The sequence below is a fragment of the Schistocerca piceifrons genome, chromosome 4 (genome assembly GCF_021461385.2).
Source record: "Schistocerca piceifrons isolate TAMUIC-IGC-003096 chromosome 4, iqSchPice1.1, whole genome shotgun sequence".
In the NCBI taxonomy this organism is placed as follows: domain Eukaryota; kingdom Metazoa; phylum Arthropoda; class Insecta; order Orthoptera; family Acrididae; genus Schistocerca; species Schistocerca piceifrons.
Genome location: NC_060141.1, coordinates 251,701,063 through 251,719,684, shown reverse-complemented (window position 1 = coordinate 251,719,684; position 18,622 = coordinate 251,701,063). Strand labels below are relative to the sequence as shown.

Sequence of the window (18,622 nt, the reverse complement as noted above, 5' to 3'; positions counted from 1 at the left end):
TGTGAAGTTCTCTTTGCTTCCGTAGCAGTTTTCTAACTTGGTTGTTGTACCACGGTGGCTCTTTTCCATGTCTTACGATCTTGCTTGGCACATACTCATCTAATGCATATTGTACGATGGTTTTGAACTTTGTCCACTGATCCTCAACACTATCTGTACTTGAGACAAAACTTTTGTGTTGAGCCGTCAAGTACTCTGAAATCTGCCTTTTGTCACTTTTGCTAAACAGAAAAATCTCCCTACCTTTTTTTAATATTTCTATCTACGGCTGAAATCATCGATGCAGTAACCGCTTTATGATCGCTGATTCCATGTTTTGCGTTAACTGTTTCAAACAGTTCGGGTCTGTTTGTCACCAGAAGGTCTAATATGTTATCGCCACGAGTCGGTTCTCTGTTTTACTGCTCAAGGTAGATTTCAGATAATGCACTTAAAAAAATTTCACTGGATTCTTTGTCCCTGCCACCAGTTATAAACGGTTGAGTCTCCCAGTGTATATTTGGTAAAATAAAATCTCCACGAAGAAGTATAACATGGTCGGGAAATCTACTCGAAATATTTTCCAAATTTTCCTTCAGGTGCTCTGCCACAACAGCTGCTGAGCAAGGGGGCCTATAGAGACATCCAATTACCATGTTTGAACCTGCTTTAACCGTGACCTTCACCCACATTATTTCACATTTCGGATCTCCGTCAATTTCCTTCGATACTACTGCACTATTTATCGCTGTAAACACGCCTCCCCCTTCACTGTCCAGCCTGTCTCTGCGGTATACATTCCAATCTGAGTTTAGGATTTCATTACTGTTTACATCTGGTTTCAGCCAACTTTCCGTCCCTAGTACTATGTGGGCATTTTGACCGTTTATTAATGAGAGCAGTTCTGGGACCTTTCTATAGACGCTCCTGCAGTTTACTATTACCACATTAATATTGTTATTCCCTGTTGCGTTTTGCCTACTACTACCTTGTCGCGTCTCAGGAGGCGTCTTGTCGGGCCTAGGGAGGGAATTCTCTAACCTAAAAAACCCACATGTGCACTCCACACGTACTATGCTACCGCTTCCTGCGTGTAGTGCACGACTGACCTATTCCGGGGACCCTACATTTCTCCACCCGATAGCGGAGGTCGAGAAATTTGCACTCCAGATCTCCGCAGAATCGTCTGAGCCTCTGGTTTAAGCCTTCCACTCAGCTCCAAACCAGAGGACCGCGATCGGTTCTGGGAAAGATACTACAAATAATTAGCTCAGATCCCATCCCGCGAGCGAGGCTTTCCGCCTTCACCAACTCGGCCAACCGCCTGTATGAACTGAGGATGACCTCTGAACCCAGACGGCAGAAGTCACTGGTGCCGACATGAGCAACAATTTGCAGTCGGGTGCACACAGTGCTTTCTGTTACCGCCGGCAGAGCCTCCTCCACATCTAGGATGAGACCCACCCCCCCCCCCCCCCCCCCCCCGGCAAGGATACAGAGTGAACACTTGCCTTCTTCCCCGACCTTTCCGCTATTTCCCTAAGGGGCTTCATCACCCGCCTAACATTGGAGCTCCCAATCACTAATAAGCCCCTCCCCCCACCCCCCACCCCCCGTGTGTCTGCTCGGACCTTGCCGAAAGAGCGGCCCCATGTCCACTGACAGGCAGAGCGGGCAATGCCACACGGCCAGCCTCCACATTGACCCTCCGCCTCGTGCGCCGCGAACGCCGCTGAACCTGCCACTTCCCTTGGGGAGAGGGTGGCCTAACCGTGCCCGGTACCCGTGAAGGTGTCTCGACAGCAGGGACAGTGAAGCATGTAACACCTGGGGTGTACCATGCGACGCACCAGACTCCCCACTGCCGCTGTACTCCGAGGCAGCAGCCTTACGACGGTTGAACGCGGCCATCAGCACGTTCAGCTGTTCGCGAACAGTGGCCAGCTCCTTCTGCATCCGTACACAGCAGTCACACATCCTATCCATGCTAAGAAATCAACAATTTACTGTAGAGAGTTAATCAACTTTTAACTAGACTTAATTCACTAACGGCGACTGATAGCTGACTAAACTGTGGTTACTAGACACTTCTTGTTGGAATCAATGAAAATAAGCACTACCTGTCTCTGGACTGTATTAAAAAAAACATGAAATCTATGGAACACTATTGCTAGTACTCGAAAATCAAAGCTTCCTAAAAGCAAAAACACACAGAAAGAGAAGTGACAAGTAAGAAAAACACAGTTAATAGTTAAATTTACGTAGCTTTCTGCACAGCAGATGTGAAGCAGACGGCAGTTACCACGACAATGGCGAGGGGAATCCTACCATCAGTACTTTTGAAATAACGTAGCCTAACACAATGTCGGTCGAATAGCTTGAGCTTCTAGTGTTTCATATCAGTTTCACATTTTTTAGCATTGTGGGACGTTTTATAGTCCCCTGATCGCGTTAGCTGCAGCCTTTGTACTCTGGTTTTATGATGCAAGATGGAAATATATCCATATTCTTGCCTGAAGAGTGCCTGATCCACATCCTGCTCTGGTTCTGGAAAATGGATAGCCTCATGAGAGCTGCTGATAGTTATGTTATTTTCGTAAGTAAATCTACTGGAGGATCTCTCCTCGCACATCTCGCAGACCTACTGCATCAAATTTTTACCCTTTCTCCACCTCAATTTGTAGACTGTTCCTGATTATCGTCACTGTTGAGTGCCATGAAACTACAGTGTTTCACTGCCTTATTCTTACAATGATCCAGTAAAATAATAAAGCCAAGTTCCCATCGCGCGAGGTACTGTACTGCAGTCTGTCTCGTGAGGGCATATGGGGCGATACGGATCTTATGTTACAAAGGCTGAAGAGTAGTCATTCGGTCGAATCTGTGAGATGAGAATGGAAAATTTTACTGATTTATGTGACTTCGACACAAAGCTGGTTGTGTTGAAATGGTCAAGCAGCTGAAACAGAACATGAAAACGGCCTGGCTCGTCGCACGTTCACGTGCAAGTATCTACCGAAACTGATAGGAAACCAAGTGAACGAATAAATGTTTAATGTCCATATCCTTGCCAAAAACGTACATATTTCAGGCTTCCATGCTCCTCACAGCAGAACAGGGTGCAATATGCACTATAACTGAGAAACTTAAAGCGACGCTGGTAAAGTCAGAAGTGCTTATGAGCATATTGTTAACAGCAAACGACATGTAAGAGAGAATTTATTGATGGAGTGACATTTTCACTTATGACTGCTGGAGGATCCGAAACTTGATTGGATCATGGAAAAACAAAAGCGAGTTGACATATCATCTAAACGACTCCTATCACGCTGCATAGGCGGTACTGCCAGGAAACGCTGTCCTCCCAAGAATGTCTCTTCAGCACGTGGATCTGGAATGTATGCCAGTCCGTGGAGTTTGTACATGACTGAGGGACTCAAATCACTTGGGTATTCTTGCTACCTGCTGTTGTTACACTAAAATAGTGCTATTGCCGCTCATTTCCATTCTTTTATGGCTGACTACTTCGCTGGTGAACATGGCATTTCCCAGTCAGAAACTTGTCTGTGCAATACGTCCAGAAATTTGCTATAACAGTTTGTGGAACATGATAATTAACTCCAGATCATATGTACGACTCAAATTCACCGGATATTAGTACTGTCTAACAAACTTTGGTTCATGAACTGCATCTTCGCATGAACATTTAGTTAAATCTGCTTCTGAGCACATACCTTGGGCTTGTAGAATGTATTTTCTATCTAACTGCAGATGTTTTGGGTGCAAGAAGTACAACAACACGCTATCATGGGGGCTGATGTCATCTTTCAGCAGAACAGACACGGATGCCTGCACAATTTCGAAGAAAGAATGTCCCATACATATAATAACGAATTTAACGTTACTTGACTTAACGAAATATAAACAAACAACAGGTACAGATCTGAACATTTAGAAAATATGAAACATAAGGGCGATCAAAAAATTTACTTTTGAGGACGTTGCCACTGCGTATAAGCAACGTAGCGTGACTCCGATGTGCGTATGAAAGCAGCGACATGTAGGCACGGAATTAGTGTAGCATTCGTGTCTTTTCCACGCGCGTACAGTAAATGCGGAAACGTAAAGTGAGGCGACGTTATTACCAAATGCATCAACACAGGACCAGCGTGGCGTTATTCTTTTCTTGGCTGCCGGATGTCAAACACCGGTAACATCAGTCTGAGAATGACGAATGTGTTTGCCATTAAGGTGAAACGTCCGGAAATATTGCGACAAGGGGTGTTGTTGCTTCATGATAACGCACGTCCCCATATCGCAAATGTTGTAACGCCAACCCAAGTGAGAGACATTTGAGCATCCACCTTGAAATCCTGATCTCTCCCCATGCTGTTATCACGCCTTCGGTTCCTTAAAAGAGATCTTGACGGGCCGGAAATTCCTGTCGGATGAGTATGAGCAGCAGGCAATTGCGTCATTCTTTATGCAGTAGGGCATGGCGTTTTTACTCAGCAGGACGTGGCGTTTTCCGACCGGGTACCATCAACATGGTGCATGATCGCCGCAATGCTCACGGTGATTTTGCCCGAATGGCACACCGATTCTGGACTTCACTGCCCTCGAACGGAAACTTTTTGATCGCTTGTTATTGTTTGCTCACTTGAGGTGGTCCGTTCCAAAACTGGTCTTATCCAATTTTTTTTACGAAATGAGTGAAGCCTACTCCGATTTTCTTCCGTACCCGGCGCATTGACTGATTAGTCTATATTCACGCAAAAGTTGTTCTTTACCGTAGAAATCATTAACAAAAATCGGCCATCGTTCCAAAACTTGCCTTATTTACTCCAAGTGTCGTTCCAAGAGTCGCCTTATCCTACCAGCCAATGAAATTCAATTCCTCCCTCCGATTATTTAATTCTTGCAAGAATGCTTCACCCGCATGACCAGTCGTTAGTCCCACGCTTTTTTCAAGGACTGCTTGTGGAAGACGTTTAAATTTTTTTTCTATCCAAGGGAAAAATTCCGGTCTTTTCGGAATCATCCTTCTGTTTCTTTATAACTAGATCAAAGTTAGTCATCAGCTCTTTGGGAAGGCGCGGGAATCCCTAACTTCGCACTGTGGAGCACCATCTTCCAGAGGTGCGAGTCATTTCCCATTTTGTCAATACTTGTCTCCAACGGTATTTTAGAGGCTGCAATGGACAGGTTGCATCTGGCGGCAGCGAGATGAACTTAACGTTATTTTCCTCACAGGGACGTAGTACATCGAGACTTATATGGAAACTTAAAATTGCCACCAGTTTTAGCTTTTAGGCTTACTTGCTTCTTTAAAATTGGGAGAATAAGTGATGTAAACAAATCTTCAAAAACCTCGTGGTCAAATCAGTCTGATCTGGTTCGATTACACGTTATTATTAATGATTAAAGCGATTTCTCAGATTCGTTGTATATATATATATATATATATATATCAGTATGCATATATACTTAATGTCACAGGGCTTTTTACACACAGAAAAACTCTATATATATATATATATATATATATATATATATATATATATATATATATATATATATATATATATATATATATAGGGTGAGTCACCTAACGTTACCGCTGGTTATATTTCGTAAACCACATCAAATACTAACGAACTGATTCCACAGACCGAATGTGAGGAGAGGGGCTAGTGTAATTGTTTAATACAAACCATACAAAAATGCACGGAAGTATGTTTTTTAACACAAACCTACGTTTTTTTAAATGGAACCACGTTAGCTTTGTTAGCACATCTGAACATATAAACAAATACGTAATCAGTGCCGTTTGTTGCATTGTAAAATGTTAATTACATACGGAGATATTGTAACCTAAAGTTTACGCTTGAAACCTCCGACGTTCAGTTGCGTGTTGTAACGAACACGGGCCACGGTCGGCGAGCAGCATCTGCAGGGACATGTGTATGATGACGACCGTATTTACGAGTGTGGCTGTAGTGCACTGTTGTGGTTTGGTCTGTGGACTGTAAATGTATGGTGCGGAATTTTTGGCGACCACCTCATTGGTCCTCACTTCATTGCAGGGGCCCAAACAGCTGCAACATACATCGCGTTTCTACGGAATGATCTGCCAACGTTGCTCGAAAATGTCCCACTGGAAACGCGTCGACGTATGTGGTATCAGCATGATGGTGCACCTGCACATTCCGCAATTAGCACTAGGCTGACCCTTGACAGGATGTTCGACGGGCGTTTCATAGGACGTGGAGGACGCATAAATTGGCCAGCCCGTTCTCCTGATCTTACACCTCTGGACTTCTTTCTGTAGGGTACGTTAAAGGAGAATGTGTACCGTGATGTGCCTACAACCCCAGAGGATATGAAACAACGTATTGTGGCAGCCTGCGGCGGCATTACACCAGCTGTACTGCGGCGTGTACGACATTCATTACGCCAGATATTGCAATTGTGTGCAGCAAATGATGGCCACCACATTGAACATCTATTGGCCTGACATGTCGGGACACACTCTATTCCACTCCGTAATTGAAAACGGAAACCGCGTGTGTACGTGTACCTCACCCCTCATGGTAATGTACATGTGCGTCAGTGAAAAAGACCAATAAAAAGGTGTTAGCATGTGGACGTAATGTGCTGTTCCAGTCTCTTCTGTACCTAAGGTCCATCACCGTTCCCTTTGGATCCCTACGTAATTCGATGCTCTCCGATACACACGATCGAACAGCGGAGGAGTGGTACTCAAGCGTCAACTTTAGGTTACAATATCTCTGGATGTAATTAACATTTTACAATGCAACAAACGGCACTGATTACGTATTTGTTTATATGTACAGATGTGCTAACAAAACTAACGGGGTTCCATTTAAAAAAACGTAGGTTTGTGTTAAAAAATATACTTCCGTGCATTTTTTTATGGTTTGTCTTAACCAATTACACTAGCCCCTCTCCTCACGTTCGGTCTGTGGAATCGATTTGTCAGTATTTGATGTGATTTACGAAATATATCTAGTGGTAATGTTAGGTGACTCATAAAGTTCTTCCCATGTTCCAATCAATTTACTCAAAAGCACTGCTGATGCGAGCTCGTAGTTCTGGTAGGTTTGTTGGTAGAGGAGGCGTAAACGATGAATCTTTCACATAGCGCCACACAAAAATATCGCATGGGGTTGCGTCGGAAGAATGTGGAGGCCATGACGCGAATTGGTGATTATCAGCCCCACTAAGACTGATCCACTGGTTCTTCAGTTTCTTGTTTAAGGAATCATTAACATCATGGTGCAACAGGGTTGGAGCACCATGCTGTTTGTAGGTGAAGTCCACACTGTCTGTCTCCAGTTGTGGCAGGAGCCAATTTTCCAGCAATTACGTAATTCTTTATGCAGCAGGGCATGGCGTTTTTACGCAGCAGGACGTGGCGTTTTACCGACCGGGTACCATCAACATGGTCAACATGGTGCATCGGTGGGATGATCGCCGCAATGCTCACGGTGATTTTCCCCGAATGGCACACCGATTCTGGACTTTACTGCCTTCGAACGGAAACTTTTTGATCGCTTGTTATTGTTTGCTCACGTCTTCAGAGCGTCACTTCACTGTGATTACCTACTGGCTTGTCTTTAATTTTACGAATCAGGTTTGAAATACACAGCGAAACAACCAAATTATTTAGTTTATTTGCAGTTACAAATGCAGCTTTTCTGTTGGTCTTAGCCAAAGAAGGAAGCATCCGAGGCACGTGACAAATAATCTCGTATGGACAAAACAACAACAAAAATATCCGTACTGATCTATTGAAACCATTTATCACTGAATCCTGAGAGAGGCAAGTCAACTGATCAGCAAGCTCGCAATGCATTTCCCCAGCTACAGAAAAAATGTGAACTTCTGAGTGAGGCATTGTAACATGCCATCAACCGTGCTTTCTCTTATTCCCAATTTTCAATCTACGTTATATTAGTCGTTATATGTTGATAATTATAGGTATAAGGCATAAGGCATAAATAACAGTACGATGACAATTCTGATCGAAAAAGAAGTAGTGGTTAAAATGTGAACGGCCTGGGGCAGGACGGTGTTGATTTGCTGGTGGTGACCAACTAATTTGCCTGCAGAAACTAAAACAATACTGAAAGCGATACAAGATAAGGTCACTGAAAGTCGGTGAAACAGAAGGAAAGAGTATCCTATATTAAAATCTGTAAAGCTCTAGCAACTACAGACTGTTTTAAAAGGTTTCATGAGATGAAAATAACCGACCACAAGTTAGTTACTGACAGACTTTCCTCTCAGTGTTCAGAAAACAGCGAATTCCAAATTTACTGCAAACGCAGTGTAACAAATGATAAAACAGAACAATGCAATCGATTTGATATACCAGTTATCAACAAGGCTGACCAAATTGCCTTGCTCATAAACACTTCTATACTCAACACACAATTTGCATACTTTCTGGAATGAGAGGGAGGCAGACTCCGGCAGGTGAAGAGATAGCTATGCACATACTTCGATTTATAATATCGGATACCCGCATTATTTCAGAGAAAATTTTCAAGAGCCTATAGGACCTAAAACTCCAGCCTGCACTCTCTTGGCAACTTTCAAGAGCCTGTAGGGCCTGAAATTCCATCTGCATTGTCTTGGCAAAAGGTGCAAATGGCTCTGAGCACTATGCGACTTAACTTCTGAGATCATCAGTCGCCTAGAACTTAGAGAACTAATTAAACCTAACTAACCTAAGGACATCACACACATCCATGCCCGAGGCAGGATTGGAACCTGCGACCGTAGCGGGCGCTCGGTTCCAGACTGCAGCGCCTAGAACCACACGGCCACTCCGGCCGGCCCTTGGCAAATGCAGAAGGCAGATTCCGCAGAATATATTTAACATACTGGTGACTTGTCTTTGAAACTGTTATGGTTATTAAAAACATGACAGATTGAGTGGATAATTTACAATAATAATAATAATAACAGCTATCTATTGGTCTGTTGGGTTTCTCGTATTTAACCTAGATATGGCTTATAAAACTAATACAACAGATTCCGCCACAAATATAAATTTCATTCACGGCTGTTTCTATGGTGCATTTTTCGCTTGGTAATCGAATTAAGAGTCACACAGTGAAGACTGAAGTGCGTGATTCGCTGATATTTACGAATCAACCACCCTCCACAGTTCAAGGGCAAGGCCTTTATTGCCCGTTTTCAATTTACATGGTAATTTTCTGGCGTTTAATAGCCCGTGCATAAACAGAACATGTAGACTGAGCTCCAGGCAGTGATGTCCGGCTGTGTGAAATATTCCCTGCTGCTCAGTTATAACATAAAATAAAATCACGTAAACGAGTAATCCAATGTTATCTAAGCAGACGTAAGAAATAGTGTCATTTACCGCATTGAACCTTACAATGTGAATTTGGTAATCCTTGCAATTACTATAACTTCCCTAAACATCCCGTATTAGAATCTGCGTCCTTAGTTATTCGTAATGCAACTGGTCAATCTAGCAACAAACTGCTATTGCGCATCAAATTTCTGAGTGGATTACATTCCATGCATTTCTTACTTGATCATCAGGCTATACCACCTCCTGTTATGATTTGATGTCGAAGAAACGTCAGGCACTAAATCATTTGACCTTCAATCACTGTCTTTTTCTTCATAAATTTCTCGACATTGTCGATATTGTAGAGAGGGGTTACGTTGTGGCAGATTTTATGTTTGTGTTATGTCAAATATTATATTCGAAAGACAATCAAAACACATTATCTGCATAACAAATGTATATTCTTACTTGGTATAGTTATTTGTCACTTATTTTGAAATCTTTAACAACAACAGAGAAATTTTGGTTGAAAGTTGTCACTATGATACTCCGCCAGGTGGGCTACACTGTTAACAGTTCTTTTTTATCCTTGAAAGCAAGGGAAAAAATTGTTTTCACACAGCTACGGAAATCGTGAGATATATATATATATATATATATGTGTGTGTGTGTGTGTGTGTGTGTGTGTGTGTGATTTAAATTATGTAGTACATGATTTTTATACAGTGAGAACATTCCTTTTTCACCTCAGCAGCGATACAACTTAGCATTTGTTTATTATCTTAGTTTATATCATTTACTTCGATGCCCTCGGTTTCCCTCTGGCTTTGCGAAATTAATAGCGTACAAAACTTTTGTCTTTGTGTATAAAATTTCATCTGAATGGATCGGCCATCTCCAATTAATTTTTTATCGTTCCATGCCGCTCACCATGTATCCTCCACTTTTTACTCCCATAATTTTGCCACGGTAGGAGGTGCCCTCAAACACAACCAAAAGAAACTGACCACTCGAAAGACATCTGCACCGTTTGTTTCCAGAAAGCTAGTATAATTTGTGAGCAATGCTGATGGAGAACGCTCTACGTCTGACATGTTCGAATCATCTTCATTCAATTCCATGTTCTTGTCAGAATCGTGAAGAAAAAATGTGTCACTGGTGTCATCAGTCTCGTCGCCTGGTGTTTCTGTGAGCACAGACATTGTATGGGACGGTTTTGAAACTTTGCAGGAAATTACATGTTATTCTGTTTCCCTTTCTTCCCAAATAGTTTTTTCCATCATATTTTTGTTGTCGATGGCTTCCTGAAAATCGACAGGACTGATGATTTTTCCTGGTGGGACATTAACATTTTGCATCTATTAGTGGTACGGCATTTTGTCAATTCCTCCCACTTATTATTTAATTCTTGCAAGAATGCTTCACCCGCATGACCAGTCATTAGTCCCATGCTTTTTTCAAGGACTGCTTGTGGAAGGCGTTTAAATTTTTTTTCCTATCCAGAGGAAAAATTCCGGTATTCTCGGAATCATCCTTCTGTTTCTTTATAACTAGATCAAAGTTAGTCATCAGCTCTTTGGGAAGGCGCGGGAATTCGTCCCTTCGCACTGTGGAGCATCATCTTCCAGAGGTGCGAGTCATTTTCCATTTTGTCAATACTTCTCTCCAACGGGATTTTAGAAGCTGCAATGGCCAGGTTGCATTTGGTGGGAGCGAGATGAACTTCATGTTATTTTCCTCACACGGACGTAATACATCGAGACTTATATGGAAACTTAGAGTGTCACCAGTTTTAGCTTTTAGGCTTATTTGCTTCTTTAAAATTGGGAGAATAAGTGATGTAAACAAATCTTCAAAAACCTCGTGGTCAAATCAGCCTGATTTTGTTCGATTATACAACGTTATTATAAATGATTAAAGCGATTTCTCAGATTCGTTGCATATATATCAATATGAATATACACTTAATGTTACAGTGCTTTGTACACACAGAAAAACGCAATAAGATTTTATTTTTTTTTACAAGTGTTCCATATTTGCCCTCCTACTGATTCTGGAGATATCAAGCCGATAAGATAATGAAGTTCTTCCCATGTTCCTATCAATCTGTTCAAAAGTACTGCTGATGCAAGCTCGTAGTTCCAGTAGTTTTGTTGGTAGAGGAGGCGTAAATGACGAATCTTTCACATAACGCCACCCAAAGAAATTGCACTGGGTTGCGTTGGAAGAATGTGGAGGCCATGACACGAATTGCTGACTATCTGCCCCACCAGGACCAGGTGAAGCAAATGGGGGAGAAGCTGTTGAGGTTCTGGAGGAATGTGAATAAGGTGTCCTCACCTTCAATCCAGATAGCAAAGATGTCATCAATGAATCTGAACCAGGTGAGGGGTTTAGGATTCTGGGTTTTTAGGAAGGATTCCTCTACATGGCCCATGAATAGATTAGCATAGGATGGTGCCATGTGGGTGCCCATAGCCCTACCGCGAATTTGTTTGTAGGTAATGCCTCAACCCAACAGGCCACCTTCCTAGATGTTGACCTTCACCTCAAAGATGACTACATCAGTACCTCCATCCATATCAAACCTACTAATCACCAGTAATACCTCCACTTCGACAGCTGCCACCCATTCCATACCAAGAAGTCCCCTCCGTACAGCCTAGCCACCCGTGGTTGTCGCATCTGCAGTGACGCGCAGTCCCTCTCAAAATATACCAAGGGTCTCACTGAAGCCTTCACTGACTGTAATTATCCTCCTATCCTTGTACAAAAACAAATCTCCCACCACCTCCCAAAGTCCCACAGTCCAGCCACAGAGGAGGATTCCCCTCGTAACTCAGTACCATCCGGGAGCAACTGAATTACATTCTCCGCCAGGGTTTCGATTACCTCTCGTCATGCCTTGAAATAAGGAATGTCCTGCCCACTATCCCTCCCACCCTTCCTACCGTGGTATTCCACTGTCCACCGAACCTACACAATATAGTCGTCCATCCTTACACAACCCCTGCTCCGAATCCCTTAGCTCATGGCTCATACCCCTGTAATAGACCTAGATGCAAGACCTGTCCCATACATCCATCTACCACCACCTACTACAGTCCACTCACTAACATCACCTATCCCATCAAAGGCAGGACTACCTGTGAAACCAGTCATGTGAATTACAAGCTAAGCTGCAACCTTCGTGCTGCATTCTATGTAGGCATGACAACCAACAAGCTGTCTGTCCACATGAAGGGCCACCAACAAACTGTGGCCAAGAAACAATTGGACCACCCTGTTGCTGAACACGCTGCCAAGCATGATATCCCTCATCTTAATGACTGCTTCGCAGCAATACATCCTACATTCCCGTAACCCTCCTGGTCTCAACCTTCATTAGTCACTGTCCTCACCCATCCAGCACCCTCCCTGTTCCGATTTCAGCACCCTCCCTGTTCCCATTCCAGCACTACACAGCCATCATTTCATGCCACACCCAGTCTTTTAATTTCTTTTAGTTCTCTCCTTTCCACTACTTACCCCATCCCCCCTCCACACCTTCTCTCCTGCCCTCCGTCTAAACTGCAACACTTGACTGTCCACCATTCCCACCATACTATCCCTTCCCCCTGCCCACCCCAGCCTCCTCCTTACCCCCACCCAGTCACCACTCCCATCATGCACTGGTGCTGCTGTTCACAGTGTGGTCTCACCTCTCTGAGACTGCAGACGTGTGTGCAAGTTGCTTTTATGTGAGTGTGTGTGTGTGTGTGTGTGTGTGTGTGTGTGTGTGTGTGTGTGTGTCTACTGCTGACAAAGGCCTTAATGGCTGAAAGCTTTAATTGTGTGAATCTTTTTATTGTGCCTATCACGACTCAGCATCTCCGCTATATGGTGAATACTGTATGTTGGTGTTTCTGTCCAATATCAATTACTTTTCATTGTTTTTGTTTATATTACCCGAATATTGTCAGCAATTATTTCATGTAAAAGGCAGTGTTTGTTCATAAAAACAGATATGAAAACAGTACATAATAGAAAGGCAAAAAAGTACTAAAGGTTTTTATTTCTTTGCTACTCACTTTCCGTCGACAGCGTCAATGATACTTGCTGCAATACCTAATTCCTGGAAACATTTCAGCATTTTTTTCCTCCTTTCTGGGCGTCTTTGTAAATTGATCATATAAACTTCATCAAAGCCCATTGCATCTGGCTCTGGGTAAATAAGGTAGTCCAGAAAAATGTCATTTATTGGAAAGTCAGCACCGTCAGCTGTAAGTAAACAAACATGCTTGAGTCCACACATGTGCCTCTCCCCCCCCCCCCCCCCCCCCCCCCAACACACACAAAGTGTATCAATTTAACATATGATAAATACTTTTTTTAAGTAAATAATAAGAACAAAATATACAATGTTTAGAGAGAGAGAGAGAGAGAGAGAGAGAGAGAGAGCGAGAGCGAGAGCTTTTGCATTAGAAGAAAAGGAAAGATGGAATGATAGAACACTATAGCATCAGAAACAATGGGCTTCAAGATTTGTTATTGTCCATTTTGTCAAACTTTGTGCAGCAAAGGTGGGTGCAAAAGTAGCTGCTTGTGTGACTTGGCCTGAAGCAATTGCCTGATTTTCCCCTCTTCCTTTATTTGTAATACTCTTTCATCTGTGCAAAAATATCATAATTCCAGGAACCCTCCCCATAGTACACTAGCTTCATAAGGTGTGAACAACGCTAACTAGCAGCAGTCTTATGATCTCAGCAGACTCAGTCCACATCTGACTGCTGTTAAATCTCAGTGCCTGGATTGAACATAAATAGTTTTCAACATGATCATATGTGAGCAGGGACCTCATGTCACCATTATCATTTACCAGTCAATCATTCTTTCCTTGTGTAACCTACAATAGATTAGTGCGGAGAGCAGAGAACTGATCCACTATGATTTCTGCATTGTGGGCAAATAAAGATGAGACAATCCATCAAGATTATCTTCTGAGAACTTGCAGGCCGAACACTGTGAACATTTGGATGGTACATTGAGACTATCTTGACTGGCTCCCGTAATCCTCATTATTATACAATTAGGCTCCACATCATTGGCTCAGCGGTCAATGTGCCTGACTGGAATGATGAATACCCAAGTACAATTCCTGGTACTCCCACAGATGCTTCCTTGGTTGGAGGACTAGAATGTGATGTACTCAGCCTATGAGGCCAACTGAGGAGCTACTTGAATCAGAAGCAGTGATTCAAATGTCTGGAACGCTTCAACAGTTTGAACAGCAGCTTGCTGATCCCATGTCCCACCACAAAACATCCAAATGATGTAATTTGGCAAATGATGACAGGATGACAAGTCAGCACTGACTTGTCTTCTGATGCTGATTATGTAGTTACTTCTTTTTCCTTAATAAAGTCACATACATAATGCTTCAGAAATCCACATTTTCTCTTAAACTCCCCTCTTTTCCCTCCTCCCCCCCCCCCCCCCCCCCCCCCTCCCCACCAATCCATCCATCCGTACTGTCTAAAGTGTTTGAGAAAATGAAAGGTTCAGTCTTGACCCCTCTGATTTCATCCATTTAATTAAGCATACATAGTCAACTCCCTTTAAAATCTTCTTTTGAATGCTGCTCTTTCTGATTCAATGCGTAACACAAGTTGCTTACCAATTGCTGACACTTTTACATTAGTTATCTGGAGAAAATCATCCTCAAGCTTTGCTTCATCTCCAAGAGGTATACTGATGTACCCAAATGGTTCTGTGTTGCAAATATGAAGTGGAATTCCTGCAACATAAACATTCTTTAGCAGAGGATGTTACAAAATTTAACAAAACTTATCAAATCTGAGCTCAACTTTACATTACATGTACAAAATAATCCTACAAATGCTACCCATCTCTTCGATTACTATTTCTACTAACTCGTGAGAATAAGCAGTAGCTTTGTTTCTATTGACAGAATTCACTGCTGCAGATAATCCGTTAAATATATCCTACACGATGTTAAACTGGGCAAACTATAAGAATCCAGTACATCTCTAAACCAGCAGCCCCAACAGTCTATGTCGTATACTTAGTTTTTGCTTCTCTTACAGGTTTCTCAGTTTTCACATTCATCATGTTAGATTCTTTAGCAATAGCATACAATTACACCCATCCTTCCAATAATACTTTACAATATCCCCTTTCCTCATCTAGTCCCTCCCTAACTAACTTTCTTACAATACAATTCACTCCGTTCATATATTTTATATAAAACCATATCTATTCTGAGGTGGGCCTCTTTCAGCAATTGTGCTGAATTGTGACGTTCGCCTTCTTTCTAATCCTGCACAGAAAAAAATATGTGATTCCTCCCTGAAGAAGGAACTAATAATTCCAAAAGTTAGGAATATTTTTTCAGTTTTTGCACCTATCAGAAATACTAAAATTTTACCTCCTGGATGCAAGTTCTGGCCAGCCGTTCCGACTGTAAATTTAAAGGTAATAATAGCTCACTTGCGACTCTGGTGATGAGTGGCAAAAAATAATACTGGTTAGCTGTTTGTAACTTTATGATTTGGAAAAAAATTGTCCCCTGTATTGAGAGATCAAACAGCAGCTTATTTGAGGTAAAGAAGTTTGCAACTTTTTAATTTCTTTTGCAAGCACTAAACAAAGATTAAAAAGGTCCTTTCTTTTACCGCTTTTAACTGACAATGCAAAAGGTATGGTAGATGTTCTCAGAAAATGAAGGATGCAGAAACAGCTACCAATTAATTAATTAATTAATTAATTAATTCACACATTATGTTTTGTGAATTCCATCATGAAGGAAAAGTTTCAGACATGTGGAACAGCTCATGTATTTCCAGGCATAAGCTACTTATGCAGCTTACATCTGCAAAGTATGCTCATAACAAATTATGACTAGTGCTAATCTACTCACACTGATAATTATGGAATTCTAGATTACTTTATAAATGTAAATGCTGATCTGAAAAAGCCATTGCTCCTCTTCTCACACTCCAAGATGCTTTTTCTTAATCTTATACCTGAAAAAAGTATTTGCCTAGAACAGAACACTACCAGTTGTCTGTATATTGGCAAAGTCAAAACCTACTTAATATGAACATCAGAATTAAGCAGAAATTACATCCCAGAGTCCAAATATTCCAATGAATTGTAGAAGGAATGGCTAATGAGATGTTATTTAACTTTGAGAAATCTTCTGGAGGTATCAGGCAAGCCATGGCACCACGTTGGTGCAAAGTTTTCCTAACCCTCATCTTCAGATGAAGTGATAATGGGCTCATGTCATGTTCATTCCTTTATAGCTGCTGGATGGCAGACCCTGCAGACAGGCCATTGGGTTGGCCAGTCGCATGCATCCAGAAAAGACGTTGAGCCCAGCAGTGCTGGTCTATCCCCCCCACCCCTGCCGGCTGGATAGTTGGGGGGGGGGGGGGGGGGGGGAGGGGGTCTAGATGTTGAGTCCTGGCGCTGACTTTCTATTCTGCCCACCGATGATCAAATTTCAGGACCTATGGTGCAGCACAGCACTTTAGTCTGTTCGAAAACAAATGTGACATTCAACAGGCTATAACTGGACAAAATTGAAAAAAAAACTTTGTTCACTAGCTACTTGCAACTAGAATTCAGTCTCTCACTTTGCATATGGGAGGGGATTGGTGGAAACATCTTTGCAACCAGTGAAATCTCCAAGCAGAAAGCTGCTGTGAAACAAGAGAACATGTTTTGATTACTTCTGGGGCTCATCTGCAGAACACTGACATTAGTGATTCAAGCGTAAGTCAGTTTGACAACAAAGGAACTGAACAAGGTGACAACACTACTGCTGTCAAAAGGTCTGAATTTTGCACCAATTCCAAGCAGTGGTGGATACAGAAAAACCTAAAGGAGGGGGTGCTAAAGATACCTTGAGCTACCTTTACTTTCATAGTAATAAAAAATAATCAAGTCACATGCAAAGTTGAAGAAAGTTTTATTTAAACTGATTATACATATATACAAGACAATTCCACCTTATGATATAAAAAAGTTACAGCTGTGGTTCTCTTCCTTAAATTATGAATTCTATTCGCCCATTCTTCCTGGCAAATTGGTTAACTACATCATCATCAATAGGACAATCAATATCAGGGTGAGAGTTCAACAGAGCTAAGCCATTAAGTTGATCCTCCTCCATTGTCGACCTCAGTCTTATATTTCTGCCTCTGAATGTAAACTAGCTTACAGTTCAGCAATAGTCCATATTTATAACACTAAGTATCGAAGGTTCTCTGTACAAGAAAACAGTAGAATATTCACGACTTTTCTCAAACAAATGCCAGACAGAATATCGTTCTGTGATCACTAGAATGGCCACAACTTTCTCATACGTAATGTGTTGGCTATCTACGTGTCAGACAGAAACGTATAAAATGATGATGACATGCATGTGCATGCTACATAGGAAAGTACAATTACTCGATTCAGTCAACTGATGAAAGAAGAACGAACAAACAGCATGTGGATTGACTGGTGGGGGGCGGCACAGGTGGCAATGCGGGCGGCCTTCATGGCGGGGGACATGCGCCCCACACTGGTTCCAAGAATATTACCTATGTGAGAGATTATCAGCAGTGTCAAACAAGCCAGCTGTCGACTCTCCTCTGATACTAATAAAAACATGAGAAGGGAAATGAGCCGTATCTGTGAAAAAGCCAAAATTATGAATAATAATGTCTCACTGCCAGAGTGCAGGGCTATACATGCGCTCCATTAGGACACTGAGTCAGTCATCCTAGCAGCTGACAACAAAGGCAATGTGACAGTGCTCTAACAGTCAGATGACTATTGACAGAAGATTGAGATGTTGCACAGGATCCAGCATACAAGCAAGTGAAGAAGGACCCCCACACACAGTGTGACAAAGAAGACCATCCTGTTTCTCAACAACTCAGGACTGGACAAGGATATGATCAGAATGTTGTATCCTTCATCACCAATAACACTATGGATTTAAAGCATCTGAAAAAAAAGGAATAGGGGGTCTCACTACACCTGACAGTGAACACTATAAACCCCCAAAGCATGGCTTAGCCAAACAGCTGAAGCAGGTAATAAAACCTCTCATAGGGCCCTGTTCACACATGTCAAGAACTCAAATAAGAAAACAAGTGCCTAGTGTTACTTCCATATACAGGACAGCCCACAATCAGGGCTGCCAGGATAATGGAGAGAAACCATTTTCCACCCCATGTTAAAATTAACAATATGCTTATGTCTGCTGAAGACAATTAGTAGTATGAGCACCAACAG

At 42.2% G+C, this 18,622-nt stretch overlaps 1 protein-coding gene across 2 annotated transcripts in view; it reads right to left on the bottom strand.

The window, feature by feature from the left end:
* The window catches only part of LOC124795534 (glycosyltransferase 25 family member), an 869,126-nt gene that overhangs the window by 788,273 nt on the left and 62,231 nt on the right, over positions 1 to 18,622 (bottom strand). For both annotated transcript variants that reach the window (XR_007016720.1, XM_047259606.1), the window contains exons 4-5: positions 14,985 to 15,104; positions 13,399 to 13,588 (exon numbers count right to left, since the gene is read on the bottom strand). Coding sequence is in view for 1 of the 2 variants with exons in the window: in XM_047259606.1 (XP_047115562.1) it covers positions 13,399 to 13,588; positions 14,985 to 15,104 (310 nt within the window). In the remaining variant the exon portion in view is untranslated. The remainder of the gene's footprint in view (positions 1 to 13,398; positions 13,589 to 14,984; positions 15,105 to 18,622) is intronic.